The sequence below is a fragment of the Malaclemys terrapin genome, chromosome 3, assembly GCF_027887155.1.
Source record: "Malaclemys terrapin pileata isolate rMalTer1 chromosome 3, rMalTer1.hap1, whole genome shotgun sequence".
Lineage (NCBI taxonomy): Eukaryota > Metazoa > Chordata > Testudines > Emydidae > Malaclemys > Malaclemys terrapin.
The window spans coordinates 182,124,343-182,144,623 of record NC_071507.1 but is presented as its reverse complement, the minus strand read 5'-3'; the positions used below and the strand labels follow the sequence as shown (position 1 = coordinate 182,144,623).

The window sequence follows — 20,281 nt, the reverse complement described above, 5'->3', positions numbered from 1 at the left end:
AGGGTTAAAGAACCACTCTGCAACAGTGTGAGTTACATAAAAAGGGAGTTCCTCCCCCCCCACCCCATTTCAGGTTTTCTAATTGTTCTCTGAAATTGTTGCCTCTGTTTATACATGTGATTTGAGTCTGTCACCTTTTCTCATGGCAGATGCCTTTTGCTTTTAAGAAATTCTGTCAAGGTTCCTTCCCCACTCTGAACTTTAGGGTACAGATGTAGGGACCTGCATGAAAACCTCTAAGCTTCTCTACCAGCTTAGATTTGCTTTTGCTGCCACCACTCCCAATGTGCTAAGTCCCTTCCCTGGGTAGCCTTGAGAGACTCTTCCACCAATTCCCTGGTGAACACTGATTTTTCCTTGTTCTAAGATCCAAGGGAATTGATCTGGACTTACCAGGAATTGGTGGGGGGAAAGGGAAGTGGGGGAGGAATGATTAATTCCTCCTTGTTTTAAGATACAAGGGGTTTTGGATCAATCAGGTTCTTAAAAAGAAGGCTTTTAATTAAAGAAAGAAAGGTAAAATCATCTCTGTAAAATCAGGATGGAAAATAACTTTACAGGGTAATCAAACTTAAAGAGCCCAGAGGAACCCCCTCTAGCCTTAAGTTCAAAGTTACAGCAAACAGAGGTAAACACTCTAGCAAAAGGTACATTTACAAGTTGAGAAAACAAAGATAAAACTAACACGCCTTGCCAGGCTGTACTTACAAGTCTGAAATATTAGAGACTTGTTCAGAAAGATTTGGAGAGCATGGATTGATGTCTGGTCCCTCTTAGTCCCAAGAGCGAACAACCACCAAAACAAAGAGCACAAACAAAAGCCTTCCCCCTCTCCTCCCCCCGCAAGATTTTAAAGTATCTTGTCCCTTTATTGGTCCTTTGGGTCAGGTGTCAGCCAGGTTACCTGAGCTTCTTAACCCTTTACAGGTAAAAGGATTTTGGTATCTCTGTCCAGGAGGGATTATAGTATGGTACACAGGAGGGCTGTTACCCTTCCCTTTATAGTTATGACAAATGCTCACATCATAGATTTTCCATTACAGTAGTGATCACGTCAAACTTTTCAATCTTCTTGACGGCTTCCTATGTATCCTTCTTGACAATCTGCACAAAGTTCTTAATTTTTTTTTAAATTCCTTTATTGATAACATAGCCTTTTATTTGGTTGGTTTTGCTTGTGCCTTCAAAACAAAGCTGTTTCAGTGCTCAGAGTCTGTTGTCCTGATTCTTTGTGGAAAAAATACTAAATATCCTTTTGACAAATAAAATACCAAAGCAGTTGAGAGAAATGAAAATAATTGTGTGTCCCCCCCCTCCCATCCCCCTCTTTGCTACATTGTCATTACCAAGGACACACTATAAATAGGGGCAGGCACAGGATGTTAATAAGCTGCAACTTTAGTCAACAAAAGTAAAACATAAATCAATGGCATAATCAGTAGAGCTGCTTGGGAATCTTTGGACGAAACATTTTTGCATCAGGAAATGCCTAATCACAAAATCTTTTTTGTGGAAAAATATCACTTTTGAGAAAACTGTCTCAGGTCCAGAATAGAATTTCTGGTCAAACCATAGAGACACTCACTCCATAGTAGCTAGTAGTCCAATGGTTACACCATTCACCAGGGACAGAGGAGACCCAGGATCTAGTCTCTGCTCTGCCTGATTCAGAGCAGGGACTGGAACTTAGGTCTCCCACATCCTTGGTGAATAGAGTATTTTTGGAATAGAAAACCAGGGTATAGAGTCTCTTAATGTCTCTCATTAAACCTGTTCCTGGAATAGCTTCTCTTGAAGCTTCGGAAAAGGGACACAGAGTTAGCTCTGCTTAGCTGAAACTCCATGTTTCATTTTATCATTTGTTTAGAATTATATATTGCATTTGTGTTAAATGGAATTACAAAAAGAATCCTGTTTGAGATCTTTTACTAACTTTGGACCCAGTTCTACCACCCTACCTTCCAATGAGTAGTAGCTTAGTCCCCAGTTCAGGAAACCCTGTCAGCACATGTTTGAGTCAACTCATATTTAGAAAAGCACTTAACTACATACTTAAGTGCTTTCCTCAATCAGGACCATATACCATAAATAGCCCTCGCCCTGCCTATCTGCAGTGTTGCATACTGTTCAAAGATAGTAAAGTTGCGGAATCAGGGTCATGTACAAGTTAATGCTATTAGTAGGGAATACACTTTTTCTGAGTAAATAAATTTACATATTCTGCCAGGAATTTGCCTCTGATATAAATGTACATTTCACAATAAATGTGAAATTTCCCTCAAGGAATTAAATCTCTGGAGTTAACATTATATATGATGTTACATGGTTTGTAAATGAAATGAAAGAGGCTTTTAGGATTTTTTTCATTACAGATTATTGGCTATAAAATTAAACAGTTTTATATTCATAAAAGACACTTTTAACAATATTCTTTATTTTCTTCACATACAAACTAAGATTGAAGTAGCCTCCAAGCTATTCTAAAGCACTGTGCATGATAGCAAATCTCATTACTGAAACTGACTAGAAATAAATAAGATAGCCACTCACATTTTGAATGAAATAAGAAGAAAATGATAATATATTAGTAGTGCTGCATTTTATCACTGTGCAAAGATGAAAACAAAATTAAAATGGCATTGGATAGCCCAGTATTCTTTTTAATGGTCCAATCTATATATGCTTATGGCACCATGACTTCTAAGCCTAAAAAACATTTGGATAGTTCTCCAGATATTAATAAAACAAGGTAGAATGTATGCATAATTCTGCTTTCTGCATCTTTGTAACCATAGTTCGGACATCAGAATGCACTAAAAGGGGAAAAGAAGAAGATATGATGTTGGTTTAATCTTTTCCATTATCTTTTTAGTTTTAGGAAATAAATATACAAAATAGTTGTTGAGACAATTTAATATGATTTGGTATAAAAAATGTTGATTGCCACTGGTCTCATGCTTATACTAACATTGTATTAAAACCTTATTTTCTTAGTTGACTACAATATTTCTTTACTTTTCACAGCAATGGAACAGTTCACAGTTCCAACAGTTATTTGACTTCTTAGAGTTTAATAGTAAAATATCAGTTAGCCGATTAAACAAGTTATATCTCTTTAATCCTTTAGCACAAAAGAAAAAAAAAAGGAGAGAGAGAGGAAGGGAGAGGATGTGATAGTAAATTCAGTTTTCATTAAAAGTGCCCAATGGAGCATTTCCCGTAGTTCAGAGCAATAGCCCTGAAAAACTGGGGTAACCTCTGTCTATCATTAAAGACTTTTATGGGAACAGTCTTATGGTGCATAAGTTTTAACACTAATATAGGACATCATTGAGTTTCCAACCTCTGTCCCCTGTGATAGTAAAACTAAATGGACCTTATTCAAACTCTAAAGATGAATTTAACTTTTTTTATACAGAATGTTATCTGTTACCTTTCCTTTAAAAACAAATAAGATTCTTGAAATATTAGTTCTACTGCAGTTGTCAATGAAAGACAACTGGAATCAACTGAGTAAAACTTCTCATTCTGACATTTCATTGTAGGTACAGGAAAACACCACAATAAGTAGTGATAAAACCAATATTGCTTTTTTTTTTTTTAAATGTTTACCACTATAGAAATGCAGGTCTGAAAGACAAAAACAGGTACTTTTTTTGTCCAAGTTCCTCCAGTGTCAGGGTTTTATATTTAAAGAATACACCTCTATAGCATCTAAATCTTGCAAGTATTACCCTGGTTATGCAAAATATGAAATGGACTGTATAAATAACTGTAAAAAAAAATGGTCCAACCCTCAGAAATATTGTTTCTAAAGTGAACCAACAGACTTCTATTCAAAAGCAGTAGAGAGTGGCTTTAACTTGTATTTGCACTATTTCCCATTGGAACAATAATAATTTTTCTACTTTCAAAATCAGTATATATATCAAGCTATGTGTAGTTACATCTAGATTGTTCCCGACAGATTGCAGCTAATTTAGAGTGAGTCAATATGCATACATTAAAATTGTCCCTCCCATTATTGATATTGTTGATTATGATAATGACATTACAGTAGAACCTAAGAAGCTCCAACCAAGAGTGGGGCCCCATTGTGCTAGGCACTGTACAAACAAGTTGCAAGAGACAAGTGCCTGCCCTGAAGTGCTTACAGTCCAAAGAGAGTAAACTAAAGTAACCCTTTTCCCAAGGCACAGATATTAAATGATTTAGTCATACAGAGAATCTATGGCAAAGTAAGGAGATGAAGTCACATTTCCTGTGTCCATTGCTTTAGCGGCAAGACCTGCCTTCCTCTCGTGAGCATAAGGTCAGTAGTTCCCACGATGGATCTTCAGACTACTTGCCAAATCGGTGGACCTTACTATTTGCAGAAATTTTTTTTAGGTTAATGTTATATAAAAGTTCAGTTCTGTTATTAAAGAAAATCATATAACCAGGTATAAACAATATTAATCAAAGATTAATCAACGCACTACAAAATACATAAAGGAACATTATACAATACCAAAATGATCTGGGAAAGTGGGCCTGCATCTTGATTCCCTGTTAACTACCTTTCAGAAATTCACCTCTGTTTATGTTGTTCTTGAGACAAAGAAATTCCATTCCCATAATTTACTTGTCTGTGGGGTTTCTTGCCCATGGTATCTCAGCTTAGGTGCTCAATAAGCTAAAGACATCTATAATCAAGTCATTATATCAGAAACCACCTGTGGCAACAAGTAGATCCTGATGAGCTAAACACATCTTTCAATAATCATTTTGCCATCAGTCGCAGAAGACATCTGCAATAACAAGTATTCCCTCATCAACCACAAGTAGCCCCTTTCTGGACACATTTCCTAAAGGCCAACAGGTAGGCAACAGGTAGCAGTGGTAGGCAACCTATGGCACGCGTACCAAAGGTGGCATGCGAGCTGATTTTCAGTGGCACTCACACTGCCTGGGTCCTGTCCACCAGTCCGGGGAGCTCTGCATTTTAATTTAATTTTAAATGAAGCTTCTTAAACATTTTAAAAACCTTATTTACTTTACATACAACAATAGTTTAGTTATATATTATAGATTTTTAGAAAGAGACTTTCTAAAATCTGTAAAATGTATTACTGGCACGTGAAACCTTAAATTAGAGTGAATAAATGAAGACTCGGCATACCACTTCTGAAAGGTTGCTGACCCCTAGGTTAGAGTAAAGAAATTACATACAATCCATCATTTGGTGACACACAAAAGTTCAGTATAAGTTCAACCACCTAGCATATAGATACGGAGCAGTTTAGTTCAGATACAAATGATAATGGGATTCTGGTTAGTAATCTTAAGAGTAAATGTGTCTAAATTTTCCTGTTTCCCTCTAGGGAATTCCCTTTCACTTTCTCATGCAAACTCCTTCTGGAGTTCTCCACAAGTTACTGCAGTTTTTACAAACATAACGATTATTCTCTCAGTACCCATCTATTAGCCGCTTTTCTATTCAAGATTTGGGTATGTGACTCAATTTTTGTTTCGTACCTCCTGTGTGACAGGACTTTGAAACTTGAAATTATATTCACCTGTTGCCCTTTATTCACTGTTTTGATAATTTTCTCAAAGCATGCTGAACAACATAACCTTTGTAAAACTAATTAATCCTACAGTGTTAAGCACATTTAAAACATTGGTCTCATCCCAGACTTAAAAAAGCCTTTATGGTAAAACCCTAATTGTGAATTTTAAATGGGGGGAGGGGAATCATGTACATTATTTTGAGATCCTATTTGAATCTTTGAAGCAAGGGCTCTGAGATGGCTACTCTGATGTTGGAAAACAGATAAGGGGGCTCAGTGAACTGACTGTATCTTTGCTGCCCTTCTTGAGACACTATCTTTGCCAAGAGTATTTCTGCCCATTTCCTTTCCCTGTAGACCTTAGCTTTGAGGGAGCTGTGGCGGCGTATGCACACCCCATCTCCCTTTGGGGTAGATCGGGGTTGCGCTGACACCACAGATACAGTCTACGAGACTGTGCTGGGTCTCACCATGGTGCGGCCCAATGGCCAGAGTCAGAGCGATGGCCCTTGGGTTGTGGGCTGCAAGGCCTAATGGCCCAAGACAATATGGCCACCCACAAGCACAGGGCAATGTGGCCTAGTGGCCGGGATCAATATATAATCCCTCGAGTGCAGGGCAGCATGGCATAATGGCCAAATCCAGAGGCTGTCACCAAAGAGGATGATGGCCAGGGTAGGGGGGGTCCGGGCTCACCCAACACCACCGAGTCCCAACCCAAGGCCTCAACAGTGGCAGAGTGGTCCACCACTGGGTCAGTGGGGAATCCAACCACAACACGCTGACCACACACGGATGGAAGATACCACTCCCTCCAGCTCCCTGCACTTCCTACCGGGTTTCCTGAAGCTGCAGTCTGTAGGACACTGGGGTCTTTGGGCTCCTTGGCGCAGGTAACTCCCTAGGACTCTGACTCAAGTCAATAGGCAACAGGTCTCCGGTCTATGTCTCAGGATGTCTGGCTCCTGCAGGCAAGGACTGTAACAACTCTTGGGTTGGAGCCTCCACCAAGCGTCCTTCTTCCTAGGCAGTCAGCCCAGACTGAGCTGGGCTGCTCTCATTTATATTAGCACAGCAGTTGGAACATTAGCAGCACAGTCTGCAGGGCAGGACTTCCTCCACCCATAGTGTGCAATTAACCCTTTCCAGGCTAGTGTGGGGTATGCATACCCTGTCGCAGGAGCTCAAAAACTATGGTTCCTTAGCAGCCCTGAAATCTGTTGCCACCACCTGCAACCCAGGACCATAGGCACTAGAACAACTGAGAGTGAGAAACCCCTTATCACACTAACTTCTTTAAAAAAAACATGTCTAGCTGAGAACAGCCTTTTGTCAATGTATAGTATGTACAAGTCTCTACATGGAAGTCTAAGAATAAAAGTACCTTCTAGCGGAAAAAATTCCTCATTTCAGACTGCTGTTTAATTTACTTCAAGGAGACTGTTTTTGAACACTTAAATTTTAGTTGAATTTATTTATACTGCTTGATGTGTGTTAATAAATATAAAATGGTCTGAAGGAAGTATATGTTGTTGATATGAGTGTTGATAGGATTATGAGATCTCTCAAAGTAAGAATAGCTTGTTTACTAGTGCTGTTTATATGATTCAAGCATTTGATAGAATGGAATTCACTTATCTATAACCTTTCTAGTTAAGCTTGCACCTTCTTTAAATAATGTCTGTAGTTGCAATCAATGCTTTGTGTAAAGTAGTGTAAGATACAACTATAGTACATTCTTGATTAGAAAAATGTCACTCTGTTTGTTGTCTGCATCAGCATCCCATCAGCTAAATATAAAGAGTTACAATGAATGCATGGATGGTTGGAATCAAATGTGGCTTATAAACTAGAAATATGTAAATTTGTAGTCCTCCCACTGTTCTAAGTTAAGTATAGATTTAAACAGTGACCTAATGTGAATCAAAATAGCTTAAATCAAAAATTGGACTGTTGACAACTTCAAAGAAATTTGATAGGCAATTTGAAGTATATGAATTAAAATGTGGACTTCAAACTTGTCCCTAAGTATATCCTCATAAATATCTTGTGTGAAACAACATTTTAAAAGTGAAGACTTTCAAAGTTCTATTCTATGGAACATTCAGTCCAGAAGCTGCGGGATAAAAGGACACTATCAGAGGTTTTTTTCTTTTTCGTTTTCTTTCTCTTTTCTTTTCCTTCTTTTTTTTTTTCAGCTGTTCTTGCTGCTTCTAGTTCATAAGGAAAATGCAGGGAAATATATAGAACATGTGATGGTTTTCAAATAAATGACTGGGTTAGAGAAATAAGAATGTTGCCATTTAGTGTTTCACTTAATGTTTTAATTAACTCTTTGGGGCAAGAACTGTCTATTACTCTGTGGTTATACAGTGCTTAATGCAATAGAGTCATGATCCTGGTTGTGGCCTCAGAGCAATATTGTAATATAAATAATAATAAATGAATAATAATGATAATGATCAAATAAGTCATAATCTCCTTTTCAGCTGTCAGTAGATGCCCGGCTACAGATGACTAATAAGGCTATTAAAGCAATGCAACAGGCCATTGAGAAACCAAGAAAAAAGAACTCCGAAGATGGTATGGACGGTGCTGGAAGCACGCCTGTCACTTATGAGAAAGCTCTGAATCATCTGCAGCAGTCTCTTGCTCATCTGGAAACGCTCAATCATAGGTTTATCACTTATCTGAAAAACAGTGACCAGGTAATGAGAAATTACACACAACAAATAAAATCAAGTATATTCCAGCAGCAGCGTATATTTGCCTTCTATCTCTATTCACTTTCAAATTACTACAATTGATGTTAGAGGTTTGGATTCGATAGGATTTCTAAATTGCTGAATATGCCTTCTTTCTAAATTTCTAAATATGCCTTCTTATTGTAGATCCGTGATTAACTCTGAGACTTGAATATGTTTCAGCATAAATTGTAATAATTTAATACAAAAGGAGCAGTTCTCTTTTGCCTGAACAAAAGGGCAGGGTGGGGGTTCAATGTAAAGTTCATAGGTGGAACTTGTGAAAGGTTTCAGAGTTTATATTGATATAAAATGCAGTGAGACATTTCTGTATCAATTAATTGGTAAGCTTTATTGAGCTTCTGTACTATTACAGGTATGTCCCTGGAAAAAAAATAATTCACTGGACTGCTTTATCTTTCATACATACATCACTGTGTTCAGGGAACTCCCCTCCCCTCCGCCCCCATTTTTATAAAGTAATATGCACCAAATCAGCATTGTTTTGAGGAGCATGAATCAAATTAAAATCTCTATTATTTTATGAAGTCTTCAATTTTCCACAATGCAATACATGGTTTAATTTTACATACATTTTTGCTTGTAAAATAAAACACACTTGAGAAAATAAGTTGCTATTGCTAGTAAAGTTCCTCTACACAAATGTGAGATTATCAATGATACTCAAAAAAAGTATTTTGAGTTATAAGGAAACCTGGTTACTAATCAGTTATTTGTTTTAAATGTTACCATGAGCAATAATGGTGGAAAGAATTACTTCTGTCCTTTTATTATGGTATATTTTGGTTTTGTTGACTTGTTCTTTGAAGGTGTTCAGAAATTTCCCTTTGCCAGTCTTTTCTGCTTTTCGGTAAATTTTGAGATACTGAGCCATACATATCTGTAAGTAAAGATCATCCTATCTCATGAGTTTCAAAATATCTATTTTCAGGAAATGCTACAGAAGTACGGCCACTTATATGATTTATCCAGGTCAGAGAAGGAGAAAATCCATGACCAGGCAGTAGCTATGTGTATAGATGGTCAGCCTCTAGACATGATACAGCAGTTGATGGAAGTGGCTGTCGGAGATCTGGAACTCTCCCCCAGAGATATAGTACAATGCGCTATAAACAAAATTGTATTTGCATTAAGGTAAGTTAAATTTCTGCAATTATTAAAAATAAAAATTTCTTTCTTATTTCTTTGTGTTCCAGGATGCTTGGAATTCTGCAGGGCCTGAAGAAATAGCAGATATTAGAGAAGTTTATGTTGATATTTATATTTACTTTATAATTCCATGCTTGTAGAATTCATTGTGGTATACAGGAGACTGAGCATGGACTTAACCTTTTTTCGTAAATTTGCTCTTATGCCATGGGTCCAATTTTTGGAAATTTGCTTATAAGATATACCCACTATATACACCTGCTGTGTGTCTTTGGAGTGATTACAATGAATTGTGCCTTTGTTAAATAAAGAGAGAATGGAAAGGTCCCTTACATAGAATGGATGTTGGGAGCAGGTTGTGGGGTCCAAAAGGAGGAATTTCCTGTGTTATAGGGATGTTTTACATATGGATTGGGCTATGTGGACCTGGGAGCTCTTTCGTGCTGGAACTGCAGAACCTGTAGGTACCAAATTAAGGCCTATGTTTTCAAAATGACTGATTTAGGGTTCCTCAATTTTGGGGTGTACAGCTTTAAAGGAGCCTTATTTCCTGATGGTGGATGGGTGCTCATCACTGTGTGAAAATCAGACCCTATAGTTATGTCTAGTCGGATATCCCATATTATTAGTTACTTTTGAAAATTTAGGCTTTCAAGATTTATTTTTTGTCTTTTATGTAGTGTTGGTCTGTTTGATTGTACTGAATTGAAAACTAATTGTCCTCAGAGTCCTAATCTGAATAGAGGGACCTTGAGTTGAATGCACAATGAGTAGTTGGGTGAGCACTTACCTTTTTTTGAAGGGCATACATTATTACACTTTATCATTTATTTGCAGGGAGTAGAAATGGACTGTTGTAAGAAAGAAATTGAGTAAAGGAAGAAGGAAACTGATAGGGAGGGAGATAGAAAGGAGAAGAATAAGAATGGGAAAAACATAATGTGTTGGAACAATGAAGTTGGGTAGCTGATAAGTTGTTAGGGGTAGGTGAGCAATGGATTATCAGGAAACAACCACAAGTGACCAAGTTTCAGAGGTCTATAAATGATGTTAGAGGCTGTGAACGCTTCTCCTGGCTGATGCCCCTAAGCAGAAGGGAGAGTGGGAGCTAATGAACGCAGCTCTCCAGATGAGTCCATTCAGTTCCCGGGAACTGAAAGCCTTGATTTACCCCTGCAAACCTTGCTATAGCTAGTGTTGGCTGATTTGGGAAAGGAGCTTCAAAGGTTTGGGGTATTTCCTTCTTGGAGATCATCCTAGCTGTTGCTTCTACTCCCATTTGGCAGGAGGGAAGCAAAGGCAATTTTAGTGCCCACATCAGAAAATCTGGGCCCATATGTCCCTAGATTGTGATATGTAAAAAGACAGGTGAAAAAGCTGTGAAGTACATCCTTGTGCAACATAGAATGTGCATATCGACCTAAGTACTGAAGAGGGTTACAAGTGTATAAATAGCTTCTCTCTGAACATAGAGAGCATTTTAAAGAAAGGTTGTTGCCTGGCATCTTTTTATCCTGCTGACATTGGTGTCATTGAAGTGAGTGAAATTGGATGTGTCTCAGTCATGCACCAGCACATTAACATTCAAGCTAGTGCATGACGCAAATCGAAACTTACTAACCACAACATTTTCTGTGACTCGTGTGCATTTCAAGGTTCAGTGGGGAAAAAAGTGTAATTATAAAAAAAAAATCCTTGCTGCCTGCAAGGACTGCCAAGTTAAGGAACTCAATAAGTATAACTTGCTTAAAAAAAACTCCTAAGGTTGTTTTGTATTGAAACTCCTTGGGCTTATTAAGGATTGTACATTTGAATTCATAGAAATCATAGAAATGTAGGACCGGAAGGGACCTTGATAGGTCATCTAGTTCAGTCCCCTGAACTGAGACAGAACTAAGTATTATCTAGGCCATCCCTGACAGGTGTTTGTCTAACCTGTTCCTAAAAGCCTCCAATGACAAAGATTCTACAACCTCCCTAGAGAATTTGTTCCAGTGTTTAACTACACTTACAGTTAGGAACGTTTTCCTAATGTTTAACCTAAATTTTCCTTGCTGCAATTTTAACTCATTGCTTTTTGTCCTGTCCTCAGTGGTTAAGGAGAACAATTTATCACCCTCATGCTTGTAACAACCTTTTATATGTTTGATGACTGTTACCATAGATTCACAGATTCTAGGACTGGAAGGGACCTCGAGAGGTCATCGAGTCCAGTCCCCTGCCCTCATGGCAGGACCAAATACTGTCTAGACCATCCCTGATAGACATTTATCTAACCTACTATTAATATTTCCAGAGATGGAGATTCCACAACCTCCCTAGGCAGTTTATTCCATTGTTAAACCACCCTGACAGTTAGGAACTTTTTCCTAATGTCCAACCTAAACCTCTCTTGCTGCAGTTTAAGCCCATTGCTGCTTCTTCTATCCTTAGAGGCTAAGGTGAACAAGTTTTCTCCCTCCTCCTTATGACACCCTTTTAGATACCTGAAAACTGCTATCATGTCCCCTCTCAGTCTTCTCTTTTCCAAACTAAACAAACCCAATTCTTTCAGCCTTCCTTCATAGGTCATGTTCTCAAGACCTTTAATCATTCTTGTTGCTCTTCTCTGGACCCTCTCCAATTTCTCCACATCTTTCTTGAAATGCGGTGCCCAGCACTGGACACAATACTCCAGTTGAGGCCTAACCAGCGCAAAGTAGAGCGGAAGAATGACTTCTCGTGTCTTGTTCACAACACCCCTGTTAATACATCCCAGAATCATGTTTGCTTTTTTTGCAACAGCATCACACTGTTGACTCATATTTAGCGTGTGGTCAACTATAACCCTAGATCCCTTTCTGCCATACTCCTTCCTAGACAGTCTCTTCCCATTCTGTATGTGTGAAACTGATTTTTTCCTTCCTAAGTGGAGCACTTTGCATTTGTCTTTGTTAAACTTCATCCTGTTTACCTCAGACCATTTCTCCATTTTGTCCAGATCATTTTGAATTATGACCCTGTCCTCCAAAGCAGTTGCAATTCCTCCCCGTTTGGTATGATCTGCAAACTTAATAAGCGTACTTTCTATGCCAATATCTAAGTCGTTAATGAAGATATTGAACAGAGCCTGTCCCAAAACAGACCCCTGCGGAACCCCACTTGTTATGCCTTTCCAGCAGGATTGGGAACCATTAATAACAACTCTGAGTACGGTTATCCAGCCAGTTATGCACCCACCTTATAGTAGCCCCATCTAAATTGTATTTGCCCAGTTTATCTATAAGAATATCATGCGAGACCGTATCAAATGCCTTACTAAAGTCTAGGTATACCACATCCACAGCTTCTCCCTTATCCACAAGGCTAGTTATCCTATCAAAGAAAACTATCAGATTGGTTTGACAAGATTTGTTCTTTACAAATCCATGATGGCTATTCCCTATCACCTTACCACCTTCCAAGTGTTTGCAGATGATTTCCTTAATTACTTGCTCCATTATCTTCCCTGGCTCAGAAGTTAAACTAACTGGTCTGTAGTTTCCTGGGTTGTTTTTATTTCCCTTTTTATAGATGGGCACTATATTTGCCCTTTTCCAGTCTTCTGGAATCTCTCCCGTCTCCCATGATTTTCCAAAGATAATAGCTAGAGGCTCAGATACCTCCTCTATTAGCTCCTTGAGTATTCTAGGATGCATTTCATCAGGCCCTGGTGACTTGCAGGCATCTAACTTTTCTAAGTGATTTTTAACTTGTTCTTTTTTATTTTATCTGCTAAACCTACCCCCTTCCCATTAGCATTCACTAGGTTAGGCATTCCTTCTTTGTTTCGGTCTTCACCGAGAAGTCTGAAGTCATTAAGCATCTCTGCCATTTTCAAGTTTCCTGTTACTGTTTCTCCTTCTTCAATGAGCAGTGGGCCTACCCTGTCTTTGGTCTTCCTCTTGCTTCTAATGTATTGATAAAAAGTCTTCTTGGTTCCCTTTATTCCCGTAGCTAATTTCAGCTCATTTTGTGCCTTTACCTTTCTAATCTTGCCCCTGCATTCCTGTGTTGTTTGCCTATATTCATCCTTTGTAATCTGTCCTAGTTTCCATTTTTTATATGACTTCTTTTTATTTTTTAAACCATGCAAGATCTCATGGTTAAGTCAAGGTGGTCTTTTGCCACATTTTCTATCTTTCCTAACCAGCGGAATAGCTTGCTTTTAGGCCCTTAATAGTGTCCCTTTGAAAAACTGCCAACTCTCCTCGGTTGTTTTTCCCCTCAGTCTTGATTCCCATGGGACCTTACCTATCAGCTCTCTGAAATCTGCCTTCCTGAAATCCATTGTCTCTATTTTGCTGTACTCCCTTCTACCCTTCCTTAGAATTTCAAACTCTGTGATTTCATGATCACTTTCACCCAAGCTGCCTTCTACTTTCAATTTCTCAATGAGTTCCTCCCTATTTGTTAAAATCAAGTCTAGAACAGCTTCCTCCCTAGTAGCTTTTTCAACCTTTTGAAATAAAAAGTTGTCTGCAATGCAGTCCAAGAATTTGTTGGATAGTCTGTGCCCCGCTATGTTATTTTCCCAACATATATTTGGATAGTTGAAGTCCCCCATCACTACCAAATCTTTGGATGATTTTGTTAGTTGTTTAAAAAAAGCCTCATCCACCTCTTCCACCTGGTTAGATGGCCTGTAGTAGACTCATAGTGACATCACCCTTGTTTTTTACCCCTTTTAGCCTAACCCAGAAACTCTCAACACTTCCGTCTCCTATGTCCATCTCCACCTCAGTCCACCATGTCCCCTTTGTCTTCTCTTCTCTAAATTAAACAATCCCAGTTTTTTTTTTCCTTTCCTTGTGGATCATGTTTTCTAGACCTTTAAGTCATTTTTGTTGCTCTCCCCTGGACTTTCTTCAGTTTGTCCACATCTTTCCCAAAGTGTGGTGCCTAGAACTGGACCAGTACTCCACTTGAGGCCTTATCAGTGCTGTGTAGAGTGGAAGAATTACTCCAATGTCTTGCTTACAACACTCCTGTAATACATCCCAGAATGATGTTTGCTTTTTTGCAACAGTATTACATTGTTGACTTATATTTAGATTGTGATCCACTATAACACCCAGATCCTTTTCTGCATTACTCCTTCCTAAGCAGTCATTTCCCATTTTGGATTAGTGCTGACTTTATACATGTACTCTCTAGAATCATAGAATATCAGGGTTGGAAGGGATCTCAGGAGGTCATCTAGTCCAACCCCCTGCTCAAAGCAGGACCAATCCCCAACTAAATGATGCCATTATCCAAATAACTTATGACATTATTGAATAGAACCAGCCCCGGTTGGTTCCAGTTCTATTCAATTGTGGTTGGTCATACAACGGGTTTGAAAGAATACAATGTTGTGGAGCTGAAGAGTTGGAATTGTGTTTTGGGGTGCATGTTGGCTAATCGTGTAAATTGAGGATGTTGTAGATGTAACATTTAGCTTAACTGGAGATCCCCTGGATTTTTAATGACTGAGTTGATAGGGAATGTCATTGAGCCGTCTTAACCTTAATGTAAGTTGACTTATTTTGTGAAAGATTATGTTGGCCTCTGTGATGACTCCAAAGTAAAATGCAAAACTCAAATCAAACTTAATGCAGGACAAAAAATCCCTCTGTTTAACATTTTGATGATAAAATTAAGATCCCACCGTCAGTACAAAAACTATTCATAGATTCTAAGCCAGAAGGGACCATTGTGATCATCTAGTCCAGCAGTTCTCAAACTGTGGGTCGGGACCCCAAAGTGATTTTTGACCCCATTTTAATGGAGTCACCAGGGCCGGCATTAGATTCGCTGGAATCCAGGGCAAGCCCAAGCCCAAGCCCGAGCCCGAGCTCACCCCCACCCAGGGCAGCGGGGCTTGGGCTTGGGGGTGCAGACCCCTCTCCCCGGACCTGGGGGAATGGGGCTTGAGCTGCAACGCTCTATCTTCAGGGTGGCAGGGCTTGGGCTCCGACACCCCTCTCCGAAAAGCTCATGTAGTAACTTTATTGTCAGAAGGGGTGATAACATTTGAAAATCAACATTAATAGTCCAGTGAGCTCCTCAGCCAGCACTTTTAAAACTTTTGGATGCAAGTTATCTGGACCTGCTAATTTTAAAATGTCTAGTGGAATGGAAAGGGTATTATCAGCACCATGTCATGAGACTATATCATCTGTTTTTCCCCAAATACAGAACAGAAATATTTATTGAACACTTCTATCTTTTTTGTGTTGTTACTGATAATTCTACCATTTCCATCTAGTAATGGACCAATACCATTGTCATGATTCTTTTTGTTCCTAGTATATTTAAAAAACCTCCTTTTTATTATCCTTATCTCCGCTGGCCATAGATTTCTCTTCATGTCCCTTGCCTCCGTTATCAATTTTCTGTAATTCCTAACTCCTGATTTGTATTCATTACTATCAACTTCCCCTTTCTTCCATTTGTTGTATATTATTTACTATTATTATTATTTACAGTTTCAAAAGACAACAGAATTCTGTGTATTTTCATAGTAAACAATTTACTAACTTTTTGCACAGAACCATCTAAAAATATTCTCTTTGAAATTCCCCCTCCCCCTTTTTTCATATTTCTTTGGATTATTCTAGCTAACCAACCCGCTCCAAACTTATCTCACACAAGCCTTCTTAGAAACAGATCAGTTTTAGATTGAACAAATAGTTATTCCCCTAATTCTAGATGCATAATTTTGAGCTAAGTCAAGAGTATTTAACAAAATTGTCAAGTTCTGTCAGCTACTTCCATTTTCCTACACTGTCAACCTGCCTTGCTGACTCTTCAGCTCCACTTCTCCAAATTTAGGATGGAAACTCTCCCACTATAAGTGTAGTATCTCCATGAGACGCTTATTTGCATATTCCAGTTAAGCTCTGTCATTGGCAGTTTCTTTGGTTTTGCTACAGAAATCACTGCTAACAATGGAAATTGGTTGACGCTCTTTTTCTGTCATTCACCCCTCACGTGCTCACAAAGGTTTTGGTAATGATTTTAGCTTTTCTGAGGGCATGGCTACACTTGCAAATGTAGAGCGCTTTGAGTTAAACCAGCCTTTGTAGAGCACAGTAGGGAAAGCACTGCAGTCTGTCCACACTGACAGCTTCAAGCGCACTGGTGCAGCCACATTTACGTCACTTGCAGCGGCATTGGGAGCTGTGCATTATGGACAGCTATCCCAGCATGCAAGTGACTGCAACGTGCTTTTCAAATGGGGAAGGAGGGTGGAGTGTGACAGGGAGTGTGTTATGTGTATGTGGGGGGAGAGAGAGTGGGTTTTTGGGGGACTGAGAGCATGTCAGCATGCTGTCTTGTAAGTTCAGACAGCAGCAGACCCCCCCACCACCACCCCTTGCCTCTCTCTCACACACACAGCATTCCACACTAATGGTTGCTTTGTCTCGGAGCAGATAAGCAGCCAGCTGTCAGAAACGGAGCTTTCAAACAGCATATCCACATTCGTACCGCGAGTTCAAAATAATGAGAAGAGTTGCTACTTGACTTTAAGGGGATAATGGGGCGTTTCTGGAGGCTGATCAGAGCGCAGTAATGCAACACCTCATCCACATTGGCGCCGCAGTGCTCCAGTGGGGGTGCAGCAAATGTTATTCCACTAGCTGAGGTGGAGTACCAGGAGTGCTGTAGCCGCAGAGTCAGAGCACTCTATGTGCTTTGCCAGTGTGGATGGGTAGTGAGCTAGTGCGCTCAGGGCTCCTTTATTGCGCTGTAACTCGCAAGTGTAGCCAAGCCCTGAGTCATCTGGGGTATAATCTATACCTGTTTTTAGATGACATACTGAGAGTATTGTCCACAGAAATCTCCCAGGAAGAAATGGAGAAGAGGCAGAAGACCTTTTCCATGTTTCACGCACACGCATATTTGTGATACATTTAAAGAAGAGGTTTTTAATCCCATCTCAGAGGACCTACTCCCTCAGAGTCAAGAGACTCTGAGATATCATGGAACTGAATATCATTAATCCACTTCATTGTCAGCTCCTGAGTCTTCTGATCTCTTGTGTGCATCATACAGTATTAGAATACTCATCTGTCTTTGCCAGACTCTGGGGTCTTGTTGACAACTCTGAATGAAGTAAGAGAGAGTCCTGTGGCACCTTTAAGACTAACAGATGTATTGGAGCATAAGCTTTCGTGGGTGAATCCCCACTTCGTCAGACATGTGTCTGACAAAGTGGGGATTCACCCACGAAAGCTTATGCTCCAATACATCTGTTAGTCTTAAAGGTGCCACAGGACTTTTTCTTACTTTTTACAAATCCAGACTAACACGGCTACCCCTCTGATATCTGAATGAAGTACTTCTCTTACTTGCAGGAAGAGATGTAGCCCAATGCTTTTTGGATATGGGAAACGATCAGTTCAAGAAAGGAAATACAGTTAATTTTCCATTGCCCCCTGCTCTTATTGGAGAACAGTCAGGGAAGCAGAGGTTTGATAACTTAGGAATGTACATAATTGTATGGCGTTTCTTATAGAAATCACAATTGTGTGACATTGTGACTCATGATTTCCCAGTGGGATGTGCTAATACCCCAAATATTAACACCAGTGCAGAAGTTTCTGATTTCCTACCACTGAAGGGCTGCACAAATATAACAGGATAGAAAGTTAGGCTAAGGAAGCAACAAGGCATCAGGCATTTTCAGTGAATAATGTAATTAGGCGAAAAGATTTAGCTGTATTTAATTTATTCGCCTTTTAAGCAGTCTTTGTAATTTTTTTATTGCTCTTGAGAACCTTTTTGATTAAATTCATGTCGTTTTTCTGTAGCTGAACTGAAAACAAAATGAGCCTTTATCAGTTTAATTACACTAGACTCATGCAGTCTTCACCTTAAAGCTTCTAGGTATCCTGGGGGGCGGGGCATACAAGAGGGAGAGAGAGAAAAATGCACACAAAATACCATATAATCTGTGTGAAGGACTAATGTTTCATTAATTATGTTTGCTTTTGTCAGTAGCTTCTGATGATTTTACTGTTAATTAGGAGGAAAATAAAAAACTGTATTCCTTGTGAAAATTTAGTGGATGATTGTCATGTAAAAGTCTTTTGAATTGTAATTCTTTTTCATTGTCCTAACCAATTTTAAGCAGCTCAGATAATATCAGGTTTTTAAGAAGAAAATTACTTGCTTCCAACCATGTATTTATTTTAGAAATGAACTTTATTTGATTACAGTTAATTGAGTTCATTTCTATTTTATTTTAAAATACATCCTTACCATGGATATCTAGACTTTCTACCTTAGGAAAAAGGGCCAATTTACCAATTTTCTGGTAAAATAACACTTTCCCTTCTATCAGGGGGTAGCCGTGTTAGTCTATATCTACAAAAACAACAAGGAGTCTGGTGGCACCTTAAAGACTAACAGATTTATTTGTGCATAAGCTTTCGTGAGTAAAAACCTCACTTCTTCGGATGCAAGAAGAAGTGAGGTTTTTACTCACGAAAGCTTATGCACAAATAAATCTGTTAGTCTTTAAGGTGCCACCAGACTCCTTGTTACTTTCCCTTCTACAGCAGCTTCCATGTGATTATCTCAAATCACTTTGTAAACATTAATGAATTAACATTATCCTGGGAAAGTAAATATTGTCCCTGTTTCAATTAATTAATTAAATAATTAAAACACAGAGAAGTTAAGGCCTCAGTTTTCGGAAATCTCCTTTAATTTCTGTTGTTTCAGTAGAGCCCAGTTTGAGGTACATAGAATGATTTCCATAGGTGCATTTGCACTTCCCAGTGAAGCCACCCAGAGCTTTTTAAAAAATCAAGTCCTGGAGGTGTTTCAGGTTTTTGTACCATCCAAAACCCGAGGAACCCAAAATTAGTGAACACACTTTCTCCTAGGGCATAAAATTTGGTTATCCATAGAAAGGGTGTATCTTAAATGACTGGAAAACTAAATCACAGAAAGTCCTGTTGCAGAGCTGAAAATAGGTCTCATATCGCCTCATTCCTAGTCCTGTGCTTTAACCACAAAACCATCCTCATTCCCTCTGTACCTCAGAGAGCCATTTTCTCTGTTTGGATTGTGGTTTTTAAATCACTCTTAGAGTTCTTTGGATATTTGATGATATATATGAAAAACAAATTCCCTTATTTCACAAGCTAGTCCAAAAAAACCTCCCAGGCCCAACAAGACAAGATGGGAAATTTCAAGTCAATCTATAGAAAAATCTCTAATAATGTAAGTTTAAATATCAAAGGAGTAGCCATGTTAGTCTGAATCTGTAAAAGCAGCAAAGAGTCCTGTGGCACCTTATAGACTAACAGAAATATAGGAGAATGAGCTTTCGTGGGTGAATACCCACTTCTTCGGATGTATGTAAGTTTAAATGTTATAGCTCTCTTGATTCTATGCCAGTGTTTGAAATTTTCTTTTTGTTTCCTTCTAGTTATTTTTTTAAACAGATTGGAACCATCTCATTGTGCATATAGCTGTGTTGTTTCCTTATTACAAGTTACCTTTTTCAGCATCCCCTTTCTTTCATATGGTTTATTACTTCTGCATGTTTCTAGGTGGATGTGGGGTTTTTTTTGTTTGTTTTTTGTTTTTGTTTTTTTCCCCAAAGAGCTAGAGATCAAACTATTGATGTGATGTTGGTCAAAATGGTCTCACTCTGTTGAGTTTTACCTAAGGGTAGTGCATGGCACCCCCTAAATATTTGGAGGACCCAAATTGACAATGGTCAATTTAAGAAAATGTAATTTTTATGTCCATTTACCAATACAGAAAAATGACGGAGGGTTTCCATTCTCGCCATTT

The 20,281-nt window shown here is 38.8% G+C and overlaps 1 protein-coding gene across 2 annotated transcripts in view; it reads left to right on the top strand.

Moving 5' to 3' along the window:
* Positions 1–20,281, top strand: part of NBAS (NBAS subunit of NRZ tethering complex) — a 356,127-nt gene that overhangs the window by 241,774 nt on the left and 94,072 nt on the right. For both annotated transcript variants that reach the window (XM_054023471.1, XM_054023470.1), the window contains 2 exons: positions 8,042–8,260; positions 9,249–9,451. In XM_054023471.1, coding sequence (XP_053879446.1) covers positions 8,042–8,260; positions 9,249–9,451 — 422 coding nt within the window. The remainder of the gene's footprint in view (positions 1–8,041; positions 8,261–9,248; positions 9,452–20,281) is intronic.